General features: G+C 35.7%; 2 protein-coding genes across 17 annotated transcripts in view; one reads left to right on the top strand and one right to left on the bottom strand.

Annotated features, from left to right (window-relative positions):
* LOC134847531 (probable phospholipid-transporting ATPase IM) overlaps positions 1–7821 on the top strand; it is a 53533-nt gene extending 45712 nt beyond the window's left edge. For both annotated transcript variants that reach the window (XM_063864587.1, XM_063864588.1), the window contains exons 25-29: positions 690–935; positions 5497–5624; positions 5970–6126; positions 6575–6809; positions 7496–7821. In XM_063864587.1, coding sequence (XP_063720657.1) covers positions 690–935; positions 5497–5624; positions 5970–6126; positions 6575–6809; positions 7496–7746 — 1017 coding nt within the window. In that variant the 3' untranslated portion in view covers positions 7747–7821. The remainder of the gene's footprint in view (positions 1–689; positions 936–5496; positions 5625–5969; positions 6127–6574; positions 6810–7495) is intronic.
* A 10532-nt stretch (positions 7822–18353) lies between these two features.
* Positions 18354–21323, bottom strand: part of LOC134847570 (voltage-dependent calcium channel type A subunit alpha-1-like) — a 101686-nt gene continuing 98716 nt past the window's right edge. For 14 of the 15 annotated variants that reach the window (XM_063864652.1, XM_063864653.1, XM_063864649.1 and 11 more), the window contains one exon: positions 18354–20501. In XM_063864652.1, the coding sequence (XP_063720722.1) occupies positions 18865–20501 (1637 nt within the window). In that variant the 3' untranslated portion in view covers positions 18354–18864. The remainder of the gene's footprint in view (positions 20502–21323) is intronic. The other variant, XR_010162860.1, reaches the window with a different exon arrangement.

A 21323-nucleotide genomic window follows, 5' to 3' on the forward strand; every position in this document is an offset into this window, starting at 1 on the left:
TTAAGAGAGGTTTGGCGGGTGAGAAAACTCAACGAAAACTAAAAACTTAACTAGTACATTTATATAATACCAAACAGTAACAAAAAGTTGATAAATTTTATCTACGCTAAAATTTATTTGTGGTTGCCCGAATGAGATAGGGACCAGTTTTGAGTTTATATAAGTGCTATCAATATTTCTAGATAGACACCAGTTTGAGTTTATGTAAGTGCTATCAATTTTTCTTTCTGTCTGGGGACCTGCTGTCTTGACCTTGCGATCTCTAATGTCCGATGGGATCTGAAATGAAAGAGTGCAGTAAGATTTCGATTCGATGCCTAACAGTTTGTCTACAATAAAACTTATTAACAACCTTTTGAATTTCCAAACTTACGACTTTAACAGAACAAAAACGCAGAATTACGTAATGCTATTAATAGCTTTTGCAAAACATTAATCTTTTTTTTTGCAGATTTTTCAGTTGTCTAAATTGAGATTGAAATTTCCTTAAATTTTTTTTGAATATTTTACTTGCAATATGTGGATCAGAAACTAAATCTTACAAAATCTCACTTTTTAACAACTTATAAGGAAATACATAAATTAGAGTTTTCACTCTAATTTACTTCTATTCAAAGAAGTTTTTTTAAACAAGGTTCAGAACACAATATAACTTAGCTGAATATGAGTTTGATAGCAGATGATTTCAGGACGTGGGTTCCAAGTACTGCATGACGTTCCCCCAGATATACTGTGTGGGCCAGGAGGACAAACTGTTCAACAAGTTCGTCTTCTTCCAGAGTGTCCTCCACGGCACCTGGCACTCCATCGTCGTCTTCTTCGTCACTGTGGGACTATACAGTAACTATACTGACAGTGCGGGACTGGACCACAGCGACTACTACTCATTCATTGCCGCCATACAGAGCAATCTGGTGCTGGTTGTCAATTTGCAGGTTATATTATTGTCTAAAAATATTCTAAATAAACCTACAGTTCATAGGGCTCTTTTCCAGTTCTCCATCCATCTCGTAAAATTGCAAAAGAAAAGTGTTCAAAGCTGTTAACATGACAATATGCTTGTAAAAACTGTTGTTAAATTTTGTTCACCTGTTCATGCTGACCTGTTCGTTTTATTGCAGTATATAAAATGAAAATTCTCATTATTTTGGCTAGGCCCTCTGCAACGAAAAAAACACTATAGGTGTTTGCGTCCGAACAGATAGTAGGGAAAAACTTTGGTCTTGAAGATTTTTCATTCCGAAAAAGTTCTAATGAGCTTTCTATGTGGCAAAATCTGATTATTTTCATAACTCTGTAATTATATTCTCTGCCTCGAGAAAAATCAGTTTGCATTTTTTGTGACAATGGTGTAACTTGCTGAGCAAAAACGCGGGTGCCTACCGGGATTCTAACCCGGGCAAATGGGCTTTCAATCAGATGCTTAGTCTATTTGCCAACCTGTCTTTACGTGATAACTCAGACTGGTGACGGCTATTTTAGGCGAAAACTATATTAGGCGAAAATAAAAGTATTTAAGTTAGGCGAAAATTCTGATTAAAAAAGTGTGCATTTTAGAAGAAACTGTATGTGATTACCTACGTGATTCCATTGCTACATACAAAAAGCACATAAGATTAATCAAACAGCAAATAAACGGTAAAATAGTGACAGCTGCAGTCGCGCCAACGTGTTGCAAGCGTGTCAACAGAAGGTAGGACTCTTTACGAAAATTAGAGCCGGTTATCACCGCGCAGTGGCAACGCGCACGTAGCGCGCGTACGGGTGACCTTGAAACGACAAACTTCTTTGTGGTCCTTAATTGCTTCTTGTCAATGTCGTCTGGAAAATTAGGGGGACTTTTGATAAAAAATATACACTTTTATTATCAAAATTTTTGCCTAAATTTAACACTTTTGTTTTCGCCCAATATAGTTTTTGCCTAATATATACAACCCCACTCAGACTGTATTAGATTCAAAATTTAACTTCACCACCGAATATTACCAGTTTAACAGCAGTTGGTAAAAATATTTTTCTTTGACTTTGTAAATCAAACTGCAATTATGAGATCAATTTTCCATTTCGTAAAAACTTACTGAAAATCTTCAATATTTGTCCATGTTCATTTTTTAGGTCCAGAATGCATTGTAAAAACAAAAAAAAATTGAAAAACTTAGTTTCAAAAAATTTGTTGTAGACAGGGCAACTGAAACTTTTTTAGAGGTGAGCTACAGAAGAAATTCTCCTGTAAAAAAATAGTCCGATGGGTTTCCCGCTGAAATTCCTTTGTTTAGATTGTTGTTCTCCACAAATCTGTAGATCACAAAAAAAACAAGCCACTTACTGTAATTAATTTGAAGGGAAAACAAAAAAAGACTAAAACAGACCCGAATACAAAGTTCCTCCCCATTTTCAATGGTCGGAACATTTCAAGGTTCATTCATTCAAACAAATTATATACAAGGTAATGTGGGGTTAGGATAAGATGAAAATGAAAACAACAATCGTTGTTGATCTCTGGTTGCCTGTAAGTTTCACGTTTTTTTTTCGGTTACAACGTTTCAAGAATCATGAGGTTGTTTTTGACAACCTCATAAGTCATGTCATTATTCGAAAAAATCTAGTGCTTGAAACACTTCCTTTGATACTATACTTTGATTTCTTCTTTTAATACGCGAAGCAAAAGTTTTTGTAACGCTCACAATCAAGCTTTTGGAATTTTTTAAAAAACTATTTTAAAACTATTTCCTTGAAGCAAATTTTTTTAAAAAAAAAACATTTTTTGCGTGGTATTCGCTTCTATATAACAATTTTCGATTGAAGTGCAACTAAATCAATTCAACGTGATAATGAAACCCGTTATCATGCAGTTTCGTTAACTGTACCAGCTCTTCGATATTGTTTGAACTAATTTTATACTTTTATCTTGAAATTCAGCTAATAATATTTTCATATTGTTTGAACTAATTTTATACTTTTATCTTGAAATTCAGCTAATAATGTTTTCAATGTTTTTTTAGGATTTCTCGAAAATTTTCTTTCATACAGAATTTGTGAAAATTGTATTATGGTTTTTTGTCAACGTTTGAGTTGAGAGTGGGGCCACTTCTGAAACAGATTTTTTTCCTGAGCTCATTATTGCAGTTTTTTTTGAAATTTTTTTAATGACTATCATGGATAGAATTGTAAATTTTCTAAGGCTGTGACACAAAAAAAAACGAATTCATTTCACATTAATTTTCAAATTGTTTTCTGGATAAAATTAGATTCAATTTTTCAAAATATTTACAAAAAATGATTTGAGATGGCAAAACATGGACTACAAATATTTTTTTTTCAGATTTTTTTTGTGACATTGTGCTCCAATAAAAAAATTTGTCAGTTTTTGGTCAGAAGTGAGATCGAGCTGGTAAAGTTGATGCATTTCGAGTAAAGAGTCTTAAAAAGAGTAGCTAAATCATACTGAGTCTCCTTTTTTTAATAGCATGACGCCACACCTAATCGCATGCAGAGATTTTTTGAGTCAAAATTTTCTTGGCTCTGAACAATTTTGTTTTGAGATAGCTGAACACAAAATGTTCATTTTTTTTGTTGTTTCTGATCGGATCATTCTTTGTAACTTGCACTGCACAGCAATCAGCTATCCTCGCCATCCTCGTTAATTTTTCATCTTTTTTTTCTAGGTTGGTCGCTCTTCTGGATTTTGACCAATTTTAATCAAAATGCTCATTTTGATTAAAATTGGCCAAAATCCAGAAGAGCGACCAACCTAGAAAAAAAGATGAAAAATTAACGAGGATGGCGAGGATAGCTGATTGCTGTGCAGTGCAAGTTACAAAGAATGATCCGATCAGAAACAACAAAAAAAATGAACATTTTGTGTTCAGCTATCTCAAAACAAAATTGTTCAGAGCCAAGAAAATTTTGACTCAAAAAATCTCTGCATGCGATTAGGTGTGGCGTCATGCTATTAAATCATGCTGTCAAAAAACTGGTGAAATTAATTTTGAAAAAATTGTCTTTAATTGAAAAACCAAATTTTTTTTATTTTTAAGCGAGGGAATTGAGCGAGAATTCACTAAAATCATATGGATAAATATGAAAACTTACACAAAAAAAAAGAATAAAGATATCTTAGTTTCACTATCAGATTTCGTATAAGCTTAATGGATATATTTGAAAATCAAATGTTTTCAAAGCATAAAAAGTTGTATGGGCGTATGGACGGACAAACAACCTCATAATTCATTTTTGTTCATCAACCTGCTTGATCTGCAAAAGCATTGTTTATTATTTTCGGTTTATTCATCTAAAAATTGTCAATTAGTTAATTCAATTATGAGTTAAAGCTTAGAAGTTGTGACGAAAAATAAAATGTTGAAAGTTTCATCCTATCTGCTACAAGAAATTCTGCAGTAAACTTTCGCCAATATACTAATTTTGAGGAGGGGGGGGGGGCGCCGAAAAAATGCAATTTTTCGGTCAAAATTTTCCAAAAAGTGCCTAAAAACGCCTTTTTTTAACCTGTTTTTTCAAAATTTTGCCTGCGGCGCAAACAATTTGGCCAAAATAGGGACAAAACCGCAAAACCGTGCTTTGGGAGAGCGGAGAGCTCGAAAAATCAATTTGGTCGACCTAAAAAAAAAGGTCGTCAAAATTTTCGAAAATTTTTTGAAAATCCGCCCCCCCCCCCCCTCGAGAAAATCCTAGATCCGCCCCTTTTTCTATGTATAGGTTTTTCCAGATTCACTAAAACCTGCAGTAGTTGTCTCAACTCATAAATCTCAAAATCCAATTCTGAAAATACAAGGCAATATTTAAGTTTTGTCCAGTGTCTCTTTTAATTGCCTTTTTAATAGATTGGTAAGAAATAATGATTTTCATTGAAAAATAAAATCAAATTTTATCCAAATTTTTTCATATTTGGTTTCAGAAAAAATGATATTCAATGAAAGTAGTTTTATAAATGATGGAATCAATATAAAACTATGTTGACAAAGAAGAAAAACTTCGCAGCGTGTTTCAAGATTTAATAGATGTTGGTACCTCTAAACAAAAATACTCAATTACAAGCTTTCTTGAATCGGCGTTAAGGCAATAGTTGAAAACTTGATCAGCTAATATCTAACAGGAAGAAAACAATTTCTTGCTATTGGGGAAAAACTTCTAAAATGTCCACGTCTCGGAAGGATCGGTGGTATAATCTTTTCTTACTTCGCAAAATGATACGACTAGCTGTTTTCCGGCTCTGAATGCAGCAGTTGAATCCTTCGGCAATGATAACTGCTCAACAAATTTTCTCCGAAACGCTCTCTAAACTATTATGGTCAAAGGCAAGTTTTGACCTTCCAAGGAGAGTCTTTATTGAAGAGTTCCATGGAAGGTTTTGAGAAAACTGCAGTTGAATCTTTGAATGTTTTGACATTTCAGTTGCTGCATAAAATAAGGGGCAATATTTCAACGTCCATTGAGTAAATACGACTCTTCCTCCCTTGCTGAAGTTGTGACTTTTAGGCCATTCTGGACACTAAGAATTGGACTGTTGTGAATAACGTGTTCATCTGGGGCTCAGTGGCCTCCTTCTTCATTGTCCAGCTAATCTGTGGACTGCCCCAATTTGCTGACTCATTCATTTACGACTGGTGAGCTCAAAAAAGTTCATAGACTCAAATAAATTTATGAATCTCATATGTTTCAAATAGCTCTGTTTCAAATGTCTTTTATATCTCTCTTCAAATTATGTCCCTCCTAATTTTGTCGACCAGAAAAATTCTGATGAAAATCATTAATGATCAAAATAGTAATTAAAATTCAAGCTAGCTTCAAATTAACTTTTTTTAAAAGCCAACCTTTTTTTCATATCGCGCGGAGTCTTGATGTACATTTAGGTTTCAAGGACAAGTTAAAAGATTAAGGATAATCCATTAATGTTTCAATATGTACAATACATGATGATAATGTACACCTGTTGTTTGTGGTGACTTCAGGTTCGGCCAGTCGGGCAGTCTGCTTGCAGTGCTGTTGACAGCCAACTACTGGTTCACTGCCCTCCTCACAGTAGCCCTCTGCATACTCCCAGTTGTCGCCCTCAGAACTGTCGAGATTGACCTCCGCCCATCCTACATTGACCTGATGCGCATCATTGTAAGAAACGTTTTATTTGCTGATGCTTGTTCAACTTTCCATTTGTCTAAGTTGAAGTTAATTATTCTATAGCAAATAGTTTTTGCTTTTGTCACATTTTTTGTTGGCAATAAAAGATTAACATATATGGTTTCGGGGTAAAAATTAATTGAGGTGAATTTTATTCTCCAAATGACGATTATCTCTCAACGTCGATTCTAAATTAAGTCGTTTTTGTCGTAGAATATTTTGTTCTAAAAGATGTCGTAGTTCTATGACGTATAAGTTGAAAGATGAAAATCACGTTTTTCCATTTTTTTCTTGCAATTCAATAGCAGTTTGCTATTTTATTTTAAAAAAATAGAATGTCAAGTTTATTATCCGATGAGTCATGTCTCCGATGTTTCCATGTCGCCATAATATCCGATGATTCGCTGTTTCATGATGTCTTACTAATCGTTTTGTTCAGTCCAAGAAGAAGCGAGCGATCACTCGGCAGTCTGGCATATCGGACAGGAGATCTGCGAGGCCAGTGAGCAGACGGAGACGCACCTCCTCTTACGCATTCTCCCACTCGGAAGGCTTCGGGAAGATGGTGTCCAAGGGGTCTTACCTGGAGGATCCCAAGGAGTACGACAGTTCCAGAGTGCACATCGGCAGCAGAGGCAGAAGTGCCAGTAGGGTACTACCCACTCATCAGGCAAGTGAAGCTAACATTAATATTTAGTTCTTCTTCTGTTTTTTCTTTTTCTTTGATTGTTCCGACAAAACTGCATCACGTTTAAACACTTGTCTCTGGATTCCAGAGACATTCAGACACCAAGTTGTGCGCCTATCCAGTGCACAGTTTAGCCTTGTAATGACTAATAATCATTAATATTATATTAATATAATAATAAAATTAATAATAATATAATAATAATAATAATACTTTAGTTTTTCAGATAATGTTTAATACACAAAAAACTCGGAGGTCATCAAAAGATTGATTTTGCCCGTCAGTGTGACGAACCGAGTAAGAAACGCAAACACGCAAAATAAAAAAAAACATGGAGAAAACTTGAATTTTAAGAGCTTTTATTGCTGAAAATGTAGTTGTCTAATTTTATTTTCAAATTCGTTGTTTTGAAGTTTGTATGCTCAAAAATCTGGTATTTAACGTAAAGGAGTCCTTCAAAAATGAATCCTTTAAAGAAAAATCTTTCTAGTTTTAATCTTCAAAAACATGGTTGAAGCTGCCTTAAACATTACAACATTCCAAAGTGATAGAGGTTTTTGCAAGTCATCAGCCAAAAACCAGTAAAGTTTCAAGACTTTTCCTTAACATAGCTCGAAGTCGATTACAAAAACTCGAATTCAAACATGAAAAGTGTCAAATTATTTCAGGAAGTTGACGAAGATGAATCATTTGAAATGAGTGGCGGCCAAAATCAGAAGCCGAAGCGAGAAAGCCGAGAGCAGAGTCAAAACAGCAGCGAATCTCGGAGTCGTAACAAATCCGAGGACGAGAGAGGAGACGAGCTGGGCCAGCCAAAAACGAGGGATAAATCGGCCGAAAATTCTAGAAGGAAAACAAGTAGAGAGAGACGACGGAGCTCTTCAAGCGAAAGTGCAGTGCGGACATTAGAAGATAAAAATTAGTGCTGTCATTATTTTATCATTTTGTGTCATTACCATTTATCATTTAGAATTCCATTAATTTAATATTTGAAACGACCTGTGGTAACTGAAATGTAAGCTTACTCGTTTGATAAAGACTGGCAATTGATGGCTGCTAAGACCACCAACGCCACTTTGTTCCAGGTTGTAATCACTTTTAAACTTAGGACTTATGTCAAGAATTGACTGAGAATGAGAAGTTAAGTTTATGTGTTCACCGCGAAAAATACCAGCGTTCAACGCACGAACCGATTAATTATTTTTAATTAAAACACACATGTTCAGTATGTGCACGTGCCATATGTGAAAAACTAGTGCAATATTTGAAAAACTAGTGCAAACTTTGAGGCAATAGTGCAATATCTTTCCTTGAACAATCAACCAAAACAAATTAGAAAAAAAAGTGTGTTAGCGTGAAAACGTTTTCAAATATGTGTTTTGTTCTATTTTTTCACTTGTGTTTATACCAGATAAGCAACAGCTTAAATTGCTGAAATTGCATCTCGAAATTTGTCCACATCTCGACACTGTGAGTCTCAATTTATTCACAAAATTTCTGATGCAATAGAAAGCTTTTGCTTATCTACTACAAAATCGCTGAAAGATGCATATTCTGGGACAGATTTAATAATTTAATGTCAACAGTTCTAAAAAATATCATTTGTTTTAAACATTAAGTGTTTTAATGATGTTTTACCTAGGAAATGTTCCAATTCAGATCTGAAATAAACTGTGTTTTTATAAAGTGTTTTACCTAAGAATTGTTCTAATTCAGATCCGAAATAAACTTTACATCTGAAATAGGTTGTGAAATGTTGAAATAACGCTTGGATACTTTAAGAATGGGTTATTTCAGGTCTGAAACTTTGTTTTTTTTATTAATTCAGATCCGAAAATTTTTTTTAGGATCTATATTTAACAATAAATAATTTTGACACAATTTTTGATATTTAGTTACTTCTGTACAGGCGCGGATCTAGGATTTTATCGAGGGGTGCGGATTTTCAAAAAAATCCTTTTTTTTTAGGTCGACCAAATTGATTTTCTGAGCTCTCCCAAACTACTATAAAGACCCCCTAATTTGCCCAAATTTCTTGGGCCGCAGGCAAATTTTTGGAAAAAGGTCAAAAAAGGCGGTTTTAGGCACTTTTTGAAAAATTTCCACCAAAAAATTGCGTTTTTTCGGCGCGCGCTCGCCCCTCAAAATTAGGCGCCCTTAGACAAATTTTAAGGTCAGTCAGCCAAAAATGGATATCTTAAAATAGTAGAAAGGGGGTACCATTTGGGTCCGCAGTGGTTCGAATCCATGAGGGGGGGGGGGGGCGTCCGCCCTACCCCCATAAATCCGCTAATGCTTCTGTATTTGATAGCTTCTGCTAAATACGAGCAGGTACTCAGCAAACTCTCTGATCGAAAATTGCTGAAATTTGTTTCCCGAAGGATGAGATACACATGGGAAACGCATAAGTAGCGCATAAAAATCAAAGGTTTGATAAGCCTTGTAACAAATTATGAAAACTTTTTAAAACAGTCGAACAAGAAATTTAGTTAAAAAAATAACTATATGAAATAATTGGGAAGTTTTTCTTACCGCAAGTTAATCTAAATATAGATTGTATTGTAGAAACAAAAATTCTAAACTCAATGTTTGTTTGAAATGCATAAACAAAGGGTTACCAAAATCTAATTTTAGATCTGAAACTTTGTTTTTCAAGGTTACTTCAAATTTGAAAGTTTTTACTGTATTTCAGATCCAAATTTTAGATCTTAAATTTTCAACTCGTTATCAAGATTTGAAATAAAGATATTCAGGCCGGAGAATCAACTTATGCAAAAAATAAGGAATTTCAGCTCTTGTACGGAAAATCCGCTACGTAAGGGTTTGACGGATATAAAGATATCGAAAAACAGGCTGGAGTGAAGCTCGGTTGCCGTTTTTGCAACAAATTGCCGCAGTTATCTCGTTTTAAGCCTAAAGAGTTTTTATGGAAGTTTAAGAAGATGAAAAAATAACGACAAGTTTTGATTTCCCGTACCTAGTAAATGTTCTATTTCACTAAACTTTCAAACTGCCTAGGGACTAGTTCCAAACGGGAAAAATATTGAAAGAAATTTCTATTATAGTTCTTCAACTGTGCGAACAACCAAAGAATGCGTTTTTTGCACAAACATGTTTGGCTTTTAAAATATTTGAGACTCAATGAGTGGCCTTGGAGCCTAGCAACATTTTAAATTTACCCAAAAATCGCGCAGCCATATTTGAACTCAGTGGAACCTATTCTGCCAAAGATAATGTCACTAATTTTGTTTACGGTTCTGCAATGTACCGGACGTGGCTACCAGGGACAATATGGAAAAATTTGGTAGCGTCAGTCGAGTTTTTTGTTCCTATTGAATTTGAAAACTGCATTTTCAATTGTTTTAGGTGAACCATAGCCCAGTCGCTTGATACATACAATGTAAATCAGAGAAACAATTAAGAATCTCACCTGCCAGAAATTTGTGCCCTCGTCTTTAAGCTTCAAGACAGTAGCAGATTTAGGGGAGGAGGGGGGACACACTTCTCAGGGATTCTCCCCCTGATGATCCAAAATATCCCCCTTTTGGTATGCTTAAATACATCCATTTTGGCTGATCGATCCTTAATTTTTTTCAAAAGCGCTAAAATAAAAACTAATTTTGAAGGGAGTCCAAGTTTTTCAAGAAGTGCTTAAAGACGCTTTTTTTTCGGCCCGTACAAATAGGTTATTTATAGTGATTTGGCAGAGCTCGGAAAATCGATTTGGTTAACCAAGAAAAGGTACAAGACAACCGACAATGAATCTTTTAAAATATCGAGTATATTTTCAAGTGCAGTTTTCATTTTGAAAATACATACTAACAAGACTGCTCGTATCAGGGCGAAGCCCTGAATGATCCGACTGCCCTTTATTTGTTCTCATGCTAGAATTTGAGTAGAATTAAAACAGGTCTGCTCGTATTAGGGCAAATCCTGAATGTTCCGACTGCTTTTGAGGTCTATGGAGCAGTAATAGCATGAAAAAATTTAATGTAAAAAATTAATTGAAAATTTTTTTCTTCTAAATTTGCGACTTTTTGTGAAAATTATCCCACCACATTCCATCTATTATGACAATTCAGCTTCCTTCAATCAATTTGAAACGATTTTTAATGCAGATTCAGTCTCCGCTTCCGCGCTAATAGCTCGAAATATATCGCGCGTCAATTGCCCCAAATTAGCCAAAAAAGGCAATTTTAAACCCCCATAACTTGACAAAAAAATGATCACAGCTGAAATATTTATTGTTCCGACTTTCGATACGAAAGTAACGGAATATTTGTTCTCGGGGTGGGTTTTTTTTTTTCTTCAGAAAAATTTCGACTTTTTAACAAGCCATTTTTGACGGAATTTTTTTATATCATTCAAAAGGTATTGTTGTCCTGAGCTTAAATTTGAATGAATAGTTCACCTGTGATCATTTTTTGTAAAGTTATGGGGGTTTAAAGGTTGCCATTTTGGCCAATTTGGGACAATTAACGAGCGATATAATTCGCGCTATTAGCGCGTAAGCGGAGATTTAATCCGTCCTATAAATTGTTCCAAATTGGTTGAACGAAGCTTATTTGCCATAATTGATTTGTTACAAGGAACGAAATCTCTCTTTTTGTACTGTATATGGCGTGTGGGGGGATGGTTTTCATTAAAAATTTCAAATTTTAGAAAAAAAATTTCATTTTATTTTATTTCATTTTATTTTTTTATGTTATATTTTTTAAGTTTTCCTTACCGCAAATTAATCTAAACATAGATTGTATTGGAAAACAAAAATTCTAATCTCAATGTTTGTTTGAAATGCATAAACAAAGGGTTAACAAAATCTAATTTTAGATCTGAAACTTTGTTTTTCAAGGTTACTTCAAATTTGAAAGTTTCTACTGTATTTCAGATCCAAGTTTTAGATCTTAAATTTTCAACTCGTTATCAAGATTTGAAATAAAGATATTCAGGCCGGAGAATCAACTTATGCAAAAAATAAGGAATTTCAGCTCTTGTACGGAAAATCCGCTACGTAAGGGTTTGACGGATATAAAGATATCGAAAAACAGGCTGGAGTGAAGCTCGGTTGCCGTGTTTGCAATAAATTGCCGCAGTTATCTCGTTTTAAGCCTAAAGAGTTTTTATGGAAGTTTAAGAAGATCAAAAAATAACGACAAGTTTTGATTTCCCGTACCTAGTAATTGTTCTATTTCACTAAACTTTCAAACTGCCTAGGGACTAGTTCCAAACGAGAAAAATATTGAAAGAAATTTCGATTATAGTTCTTCAACTGTGCGAACAACCAAAGAATCCGTTTTTTGCACAAAAATGTTTGGCTTTTAAAATTTTTGAGACTCAATGATTGGCCTTGGAGCCTAGCAACATTTTAAGTTTACCCAAAAATCGCGCAGCCATATTTGAACTCAGTGGAACCTATTCTGCCAAAGATAATGTCACTAATTTTGTTTACGGTTCTGCAATGTACCGGACGTGGCTACCAGGGACAATATGGAAAAATTTGGTAGCGTCAGTCGAGTTTTTTGTTCCTATTGAATTTGAAAACTGCATTTTCAATTGTTTTAGGTGAACCATAGCCCAGTCGCTTGATACATACAATGTAAATCAGAGAAACAATTAAGAATCTCACCTGCCAGAAATTTGTGCCCTCGTCTTTAAGCTTCAAGACAGTAGCAGATTTAGGGGAGGAGGGGGGACACACTTCTCAGGGATTCTCCCCCTGATGATCCAAAATATCCCCCTTTTGGTATGCTTAAATACATCCATTTTGGCTGATCGATCCTTAATTTTTTTCAAAAGCGCTAAAATAAAAACTAATTTTGAAGGGAGTCCAAGTTTTTCAAGAAGTGCTTAAAGACGCTTTTTTTTCGGCCCGTACAAATAGGTTATTTATAGTGATTTGGCAGAGCTCGGAAAATCGATTTGGTTAACCAAGAAAAGGTACAAGACAACCGACAATGAATCTTTTAAAATATCGAGTATATTTTCAAGTGCAGTTTTCATTTTGAAAATACATACTAACAAGACTGCTCGTATCAGGGCGAAGCCCTGAATGATCCGACTGCCCTTTATTTGTTCTCATGCTAGAATTTGAGTAGAATTAAAACAGGTCTGCTCGTATTAGGGCAAATCCTGAATGTTCCGACTGCTTTTGAGGTCTATGGAGCAGTAATAGCATGAAAAAATTTAATGTAAAAAATTAATTGAAAATTTTTTTCTTCTAAATTTGCGATTTTTTCAGAAAATTATCCCACCACATTCCATCTATTATGACAATTCAGCTTCCTTCAATCAATTTGAAACGATTTCTAATGCAGATTCAGTCTCCGCTTCCGCGCTAATAGCTCGAAATATATCGCGCGTCAATTGCCCCAAATTAGCCAAAAAAGGCAATTTTAAACCCCCATAACTTGACAAAAAAATGATCACAGCTGAAATATTTATTGTTCCGACTTTCGATACGAAAGTAACGGAATATTTGTTCTCGGGGTGGGTTTTTTTTTTCTTCAGAAAAATTTCGACTTTTTAACAAGCCATTTTTGACGGAATTTTTTTATATCATTCAAAAGGTATTGTTGTCCTGAGCTTAAATTTGAAAAAATAGTTCACCTGTGATCATTTTTCGTAAAGTTATGGGGGTTTAAAGGTTGCCATTTAGGCCAATTTGGGACAATTAACGAGCGATATAATTCGCGCTATTAGCGCGTAAGCGGAGATTTAATCCGTCCTATAAATCGTTCCAAATTGGTTGAACGAAGCTTATTTGCCATAATTGATTTATTACAAGGAAGGAAATCTCACTTTTTGTACTGTATATGGCGTGTGGGGGGATGGTTTTCATTAAAAATTTCAAATTTTAGAAAAAAAATTTCATTTTATTTTATTTCATTTTATTTTTTTATGTTATTACTGCTGCTCCATAAACCCTAAAAGGCAGTCGGAACATTCAGGGCTTTGCCTTGATACGAGCAGTCTTGTTCAAATTAAACCTCAAGACAACAATACATTCTGAATGATATTTTAAAAATTACGTCAAAATTGGCTAGTTAAGAAGTACAAAAGTGTTTGAAGAAAAAAAACACAAATATTCCGTTACTTTTGTTCCGAAAGTCGGAGCAATAATAGACGCAATTTCCATAGCTGTCAAATCACCCTGCCGTTTCAAGGAAAAAAATCAGTTAACCATTGGATGCGTAGATAACCATTGCGTAACGTTTTCTAGGTTTGTGTGGAAGTCACTTTTTGCAGAGACTAGTAATTAGAGAAACAATGTAAATCAGAGAAACAATTAAGAATCTCACCTGCCAGAAATTTGTGCCCTCGTCTTTAAGCTTCAAGACAGTAGCAGATTTAGGGGAGGAGGGGGGACACACTTCTCAGGGATTCTCCCCCTGATGATCCAAAATATCCCCCTTTTGGTATGCTTAAATACATCCATTTTGGCTGATCGATCCTTAATTTTTTTCAAAAGCGCTAAAATAAAAACTAATTTTGAAGGGAGTCCAAGTTTTTCAAGAAGTGCTTAAAGACGCTTTTTTTTCGGCCCGTACAAATAGGTTATTTATAGTGATTTGGCAGAGCTCGGAAAATCGATTTAGTTAACCAAGAAAAGGTACAAGACAACCGACAATGAATCTTTTAAAATATCGAGTATATTTTCAAGTGCAGTTTTCATTTTGAAAATACATACTAACAAGACTGCTCGTATCAGGGCGAAGCCCTGAATGATCCGACTGCCCTTTATTTGTTCTCATGCTAGAATTTGAGTAGAATTAAAACAGGTCTGCCCGTATTAGGGCAAATCAATCCTGAATGTTCCGACTGCTTTTGAGGTCTATGGAGCAGTAATAGCATGAAAAAATTTAATGTAAAAAATTAATTGAAAATTTTTTTCTTCTAAATTTGCGATTTTTTCAGAAAATTATCCCACCACATTCCATCTATTATGACAATTCAGCTTCCTTCAATCAATTTGAAACGATTTCTAATGCAGATTCAGTCTCCGCTTCCGCGCTAATAGCTCGAAATATATCGCGCGTCAATTGCCCCAAATTAGCCAAAAAAGGCAATTTTAAACCCCCATAACTTGACAAAAAAATGATCACAGCTGAAATATTTATTGTTCCGACTTTCGATACGAAAGTAACGGAATATTTGTTCTCGGGGTGGGTTTTTCTTTTCTTCAGAAAAATTTCGACTTTTTAACAAGCCATTTTTGACGGAATTTTTTTATATCATTCAAAAGGTATTGTTGTCCTGAGCTTAAATTTGAAAAAATAGTTCACCTGTGATCATTTTTCGTAAAGTTATGGGGGTTTAAAGGTTGCCATTTTGGCAAATTTGGGACAATTAACGAGCGATATAATTCGCGCTATTAGCGCGTAAGCGGAGATTTAATCCGTCCTATAAATCGTTCCAAATTGGTTGAACGAAGCTTATTTGCCATAATTGATTTATTACAAGGAAGGAAATCTCACTTTTTGTACTGTATATGGCGTGTGGGGGGATGGTTTTCATTAAAAATTTCAAATTTTAGAAAAAAAAAATTTCATTTTATTTTATTTCATTTTATTTTTTTATGTTATTACTGCTGCTCCATAAACCCTAAAAGGCAGTCGGAACATTCAGGGTTTTGCCTTGATACGAGCAGTCTTGTTCAAATTAAACCTCAAGACAACAATACATTCTGAATGATATTTTAAAAATTACGTCAAAATTGGCTAGTTAAGAAGTACAAAAGTGTTTGAAGAAAAAAAACACAAATATTCCGTTACTTTTGTTCCGAAAGTCGGAGCAATAATAGACGCAATTTCCATAGCTGTCAAATCACCCTGCCGTTTCAAGGAAAAAAATCAGTTAACCATTGGATGCGTAGATAACCATTGCGTAACGTTTTCTAGGTTTGTGTGGAAGTCACTTTTTGCAGAGACTAGTAATTGTCATAGTGACACAGCGTACGTGAAAAAGCTTGCGATAAAGTAACTTAAAACAATTTGTCAATTGTTATGTTGTTTTTTCGTAACAAGTTTGTAATATTAATTTTAATCAAAATCTATTTTAGGGCATTGCTCTGATCAGAGGTGGAATCGGGCCGAATTTTCTAAGCCCGAACCCAGCCGAAATCCTTGTTTGAAAAAACGGTAGTCCCGGAAAATTAACTGGCCCGAATGGTTCGAAAAAGTAGAAATCTAATGATGCGCTTTCGGTGAAAACCAATACTACTGATGAACCGTTCGCATGAGTTCTTTTTTGATTTCAGCCAGAAGGCATTCCTCGCTCGATACAAGCAGTCTTGTTTTGCGTTAAGTGCAGAACTTTTGCTCCCGTTAGTCCAGCACATATTTTTTTGTTTGATCTGAGGGCATTTGGGCAAGTAAAACAAGCTTAGGTTTCTTTTAAGGCAGGCTCCACTGAGCACAGTCACGCTAAAGCATGCAGTGCATCCTTTTTCTGAAAGCAATTAATAACAAGACTGCTTGAATATCTGCTTAAGGACCTGAACGTTTTGACTGCACTCTAAGGCTAATTGAAAAAGTTTGTTTTCTTTAGATAATCGACAAAAAAATTTTAAAAAAAGTTTTTTTTTTAATTTTTTTTCTCCATTTCGTCCCCCTCCAAAAATACAAAGGGTGTGTTTGGCATCCATTATTGTGTAAGAGGACTAAATTACTGGACTCAATTCAATTTGAAACGCATTAATTAGCCGCCAACGCGTGCCATAAGAACGCATTATATCGCGCTTTATTTTGCGCATTATTTATCCCAAATTGATCAAATTAGCAATTTTTAAAACCCCGTAACTTTGCGAAAAATGATAACACGTATAATAAGTATATTTTTCTTAAATTTGAGCTCAAGTAAACAATATCTGCAGCTGAGTGACAAAAAAACTATACAACTGCGTATAAAATTGATAAGTTAGACATAATGAACAACCTTAGGAGAATGAAAAATCGTAAATAAAAAAAAATTTATTGCCAGAGAAGCATGTAAAAGAAGCTTCCAAGACCTTTTTTTCAATTAAAACCACTTCTCCTAAATTAAATGAAAACTCAAAAATTGCAACCTGGCTTTTCCCTACACTGAATGTAATTTAAATGACGTTCAAATTACGAGCAGAATATTTTCTTTTGATATTTCACTTGACCTATTCTTTTTATTATTTGTGGTACCTGATGTTTGTGGAAAGAAAAATAAAACAGGCTAACACAAAAATCCTGCTCATTTTTGATGGTCGGAATAAAGAACAGCAGAGATTTTATCAAAATTGTACTGGTTGTCTAGAACTAGTAGAATTGGCATATATTTTTTTCCTTTTTCAAGTTTCATATGTGAAAATCAATCCCGTTTTTGTGTCATTTGCTTTTTTTGCCATTGTAGAGCAGTATTTGTCTAAAAGAGCTTGAAGTGAACTTTCAGTTAAATCAATTTTAAGCCACAAAACAACTGCTCGTGTCAGGGCAAAACTTTGCAGGTTCCAGTTTTCTTTTAATTTTTATGGAATAGTGTTCATTTAAAAAACTAAAGTGCGGCTTTGCTGCTGGAATAATACTTTGATAGTTTGTTTCAAACGCAAATTATTTATGCGTGGCAAATTATCCGCACTCATAATTGTTCCAAACTAAATTGAGGCAAGCTAATTTGTCTTCATATTTGCAAAAACGACTCAATTTTTAACACTTTAATTTTATTCGCCTAAAATTTGTAGTTTTTGAATTTTTCATAAACCAAAATTGATTCGAGACCAACTAATGGGCAGTCAGAACATTCATGGCATTGCCTTGATGCGAGCAGTCTTGTTTGCTCATGCCAAAACCTTAAATAGATCGATAGCATGCCTCAATTCAATTTGGAAAAATTTCTAAGACAGATTAAGAATCCCCCTACGCGTTAATAACACTAGCAATATTGCTCGTTAATCATCCCAAATTGGCAATCTTTAACCTCTATAGTTTTGTAAAAAACAAATTATAACAGGTAATTTTTTTTATCCAATTAGAGCTTTGGACGACAATACTTTTTGATGATGTAAACAATTGTCGAAAATGGCTACTTAAAAAGTCGAAAATTGTCTGGCAAAAAAAAACACCCAGAGCGCAAATATTCCGACTTTTTCTTTGTAAGTCGATTCATTAAAAAAAAGCATCAACAATTTAAATCAAACTTTTCTGATCATGTCAGAAACATCGTCCAAGTAATAGGATTGGATTGACTTTAAACTCAGGTTTGCGTTATTCTGAGCAAGGTCAGTTTTTGAAATAGAAGCCACACGAGAACTTACATTGAACTCCTTTCAGTTGAGATGCTAAATAAAAAATTTGGGTTTCTCTGGGTTCGCATAAATCAACTTGATGCTTAGGTTATATCTCAAGTAATAAGTGCAACTAATCCCTGCAAAAGACACTAATTTTTTTCAGAGCCTGAAAAACTCAAATCACTGAGAATTTTTGCTGCAACATTCAAGGATTCGACCAGTTTGTCTATTCAAAAAATTTCTTCAAAAATGTAAGCTCTCTTTTTGAAGAAGAAAAACTATTGAAAACAAGGTTCAAACTGAATAGATATCACAGTATCAAAATTGCAGATTTTTTGATTCAATTTACAATATTTGACTCAATTTAGTCCGAATCTGAGTTCTTCTCTTAAAAGAGAGGACAAACGCAGTCGGATTTTGCTGCTGAATTGAAAATTCTCATTCATAATTTTAAAATGAACAAATGATGTGATAATCTTGCTATAAGCGATATGATATCATTGCGGGAGGGAAAATTCTCACTAAAGATAGTTCGCAAAATAACGAAAATTATGCAAAAATTACTGCAAAATCAATGTTGGTAAATTATTAAATATGGAGAGGTTTGCTTATAGTTATAAGGTAATTGAAAGCTGTCCATTATCAGGTGCGTCAAACCATAGACTATACTTAGCATTTAAAGTGACGAGAATGATTTTCGGAGACAAATGGAGAGCCGCATTATTCTATTTTGGAATATATAAACAAGGTCGTTATGCTTCGTATGTATGATTAATGAAGTTCGGATTTGTTAGCACCATTCTTCGTTTTGGGATTTCACTCCCAAGAAAGATGAAGTCGTGTTTCGGGTAGCCGGGTCGTCACTAATAGCTGCCGACGGTATGTTGCTCTTCGCGATCAAAAGTTTCGTCTGGCTTCCAGACTGGTTCACGATTCCTAGCGTCGGGAATTTTGTATTACACGTCGTAAAATGACTCGGGATACCTATACTCGGATTGGGGGTTCGACTTGTCACGTGGTTATACCCGACATGAAGTTTCCCAGAACTGTTCGGGGAGTCGTGGGGTGACATGGTAATGTTTCTGGAATGGTAGTTATGCCGACTGCTCGCCCCACTGTAATAAGGCATGTTCGGATGTCTGTTAACACCTTCACTTTTAGTTGAAGACGCCTCGCTCGACAACGACCTCCCTAGACCTCCTAAAGCATACGGAGGCAGTGAGAAAGTAGAAGACGCGTCTTTGGATCCCGAAGGACCTGAGCCCGGTGTCTCGGTTATCTGCGGTACTGTTGAGGCCGACGCCAGAAGCTTTGCGTTTGTCGGTGACATATCAATTCGTTTTTGCCTCACAGGTTTCGTTAATCTCTTCGATTGCGATGATTGCTTGTCTAGCATGAGGTTCGGAATGTCACTTGGTCTTAAGTAGTTCTCACTGTATAATTTTTGGGTTCTCTGTCCAGGTGAATGCTGGCTGTCTTGGCTGGATTGTCGACTGACGTCATAGATTCCTGAAGATTGACTTTCAAAACTAGCTTGGCGACTTTGGTCTTCTGTACCGCCATTTGTCGTGTGATGATTTGACGGAGGTTGATTTGAAGTGCTGGCTGCGTTTGGCGACAGTTTGTTTGAAGTTATGTGTTTCTTTTTCATTCTGCCGTTTCGCGATTTTGATAAAAGCTGTTCGTTGTCGCTTTGCCAACGTTGGTAATTCTCGTAATCACTGCAATAATTTCTTTGATTGTTGTCGCAGCTATCGATACTGTCGTTCTGTATCGTTGTCCAATCATCCTCGACGCTACTTTCCCAAGGAGCTTCTGGATTGTAGTTTTGTTTGCTGCTTGGTCGAACCGGGAGTCTCCTAGGTGTCCAGCGGGTGATCTGCTGTGATTGTCTCCGGGATGGCTCGTAGCCGGAATCTAAGCTCTGGTTTCGAAATAAGGCATTGGATGATTGATTGTTTTGAGCATGGTGATCGCTTATTGGTCCGTACTTCGGGATACAACTGGGAGGTCTTGGGAGTCTTGGACCCCCGTGGTGACGTCGAAAGGGTTCCTGATCTTGCGGAGTTGCTGGGAGGTATCGATGTGGGAAGTATGACTCACTTGGGTTCTGAACATGTTTGTACTTGTGGACTATCGATTTATTTCTAGGAAAAGGAGGCAGGTGCCGTCTGATTGCCGGACGGTTCGGAATGATAGGAGGGGGCACCACCGAAGGCGGGAAGTAGGAGACAGGTGGGGCTCTTAAGGCAGCAGATACTGAGTTAGGGGGTGCGAAAGCAGGCATCCCAACTCCTCCGACCATCCCTATGCCCCCCGGAGTGAGGGGTTTGTACTGTTTGCTAATGTAGGGGTCCCCCCTTCTATCCCCACTAATTGCGAATCCATAGGGCGGAGGGGTCAGTGGTGTTTCACACTCTTCTTGGACTGAAAAATTAATTCTGAATTATTTAATTTTTTACAGAAAATTTGGATCATCGATAGCAATTTTAAAGCAAGACTAAAAAAACCATGCACTGATAAGATTATTATGATTGCTAATTTATGCATTGTCCTGAAGGATCTAAGTAGTTTTTCATTTAATGGCTTTTCAGTTTTTCTGTAACATGCAAAATTGATAGTTGAATAAAGTGAAATGGGTACAATTTCGAAACATAGCCAACAGACAGTTGAAAAAGTGTCAATGAACTGAAGGAGTCCGAAAAAGCGACTGGTTTTTATAGGAAAAATGTTCAAGACTTTCCAAATTTAAAAAAATATATATTTCTCCATAAAACTCTTTGAATTTCAAGATGAGTTTAACATTGACATCAGGGGCGGGTCTAAAATCTTCTCGAGGGGGGAGGGCGGATTTTCAAAACTTTTTCGAAAATTTTGTCGATCTTTTTTTTAGGTCGACTAAATTGATTTTCCGGGCTCCTCTCCAAGCACTAAAAAGAACTTGGTACGGCCAAATTTTCCTGCACCGCAGCAGGCGTTTTTAGGCACTTTTTGGAAAATTTTAACCAAAAAACCGCGTTGTTTAGGCGCGCGCTCCCCCTCAAAATTAGTATACATTGGTGCCGAAGGCGCCTTTAGAAAAATTTTAGGGTCCGTCACCAAAAATTGATATCTCAAAAAAGTACAAAGGGGGACCCTATGGGTGGGCAGGGGTCGAATCCCTGAGGGGAAGTGTCCGCCCCCTGCCCCCTCCCCCCTAAATCCGCCCCTGATACATCTTGTCATAAAATTAAACCAATTTGAGAAAAC

This window comes from Symsagittifera roscoffensis, chromosome 6 (assembly GCF_963678635.1).
Source record: "Symsagittifera roscoffensis chromosome 6, txSymRosc1.1, whole genome shotgun sequence".
NCBI lineage: Eukaryota > Metazoa > Xenacoelomorpha > Acoela > Convolutidae > Symsagittifera > Symsagittifera roscoffensis.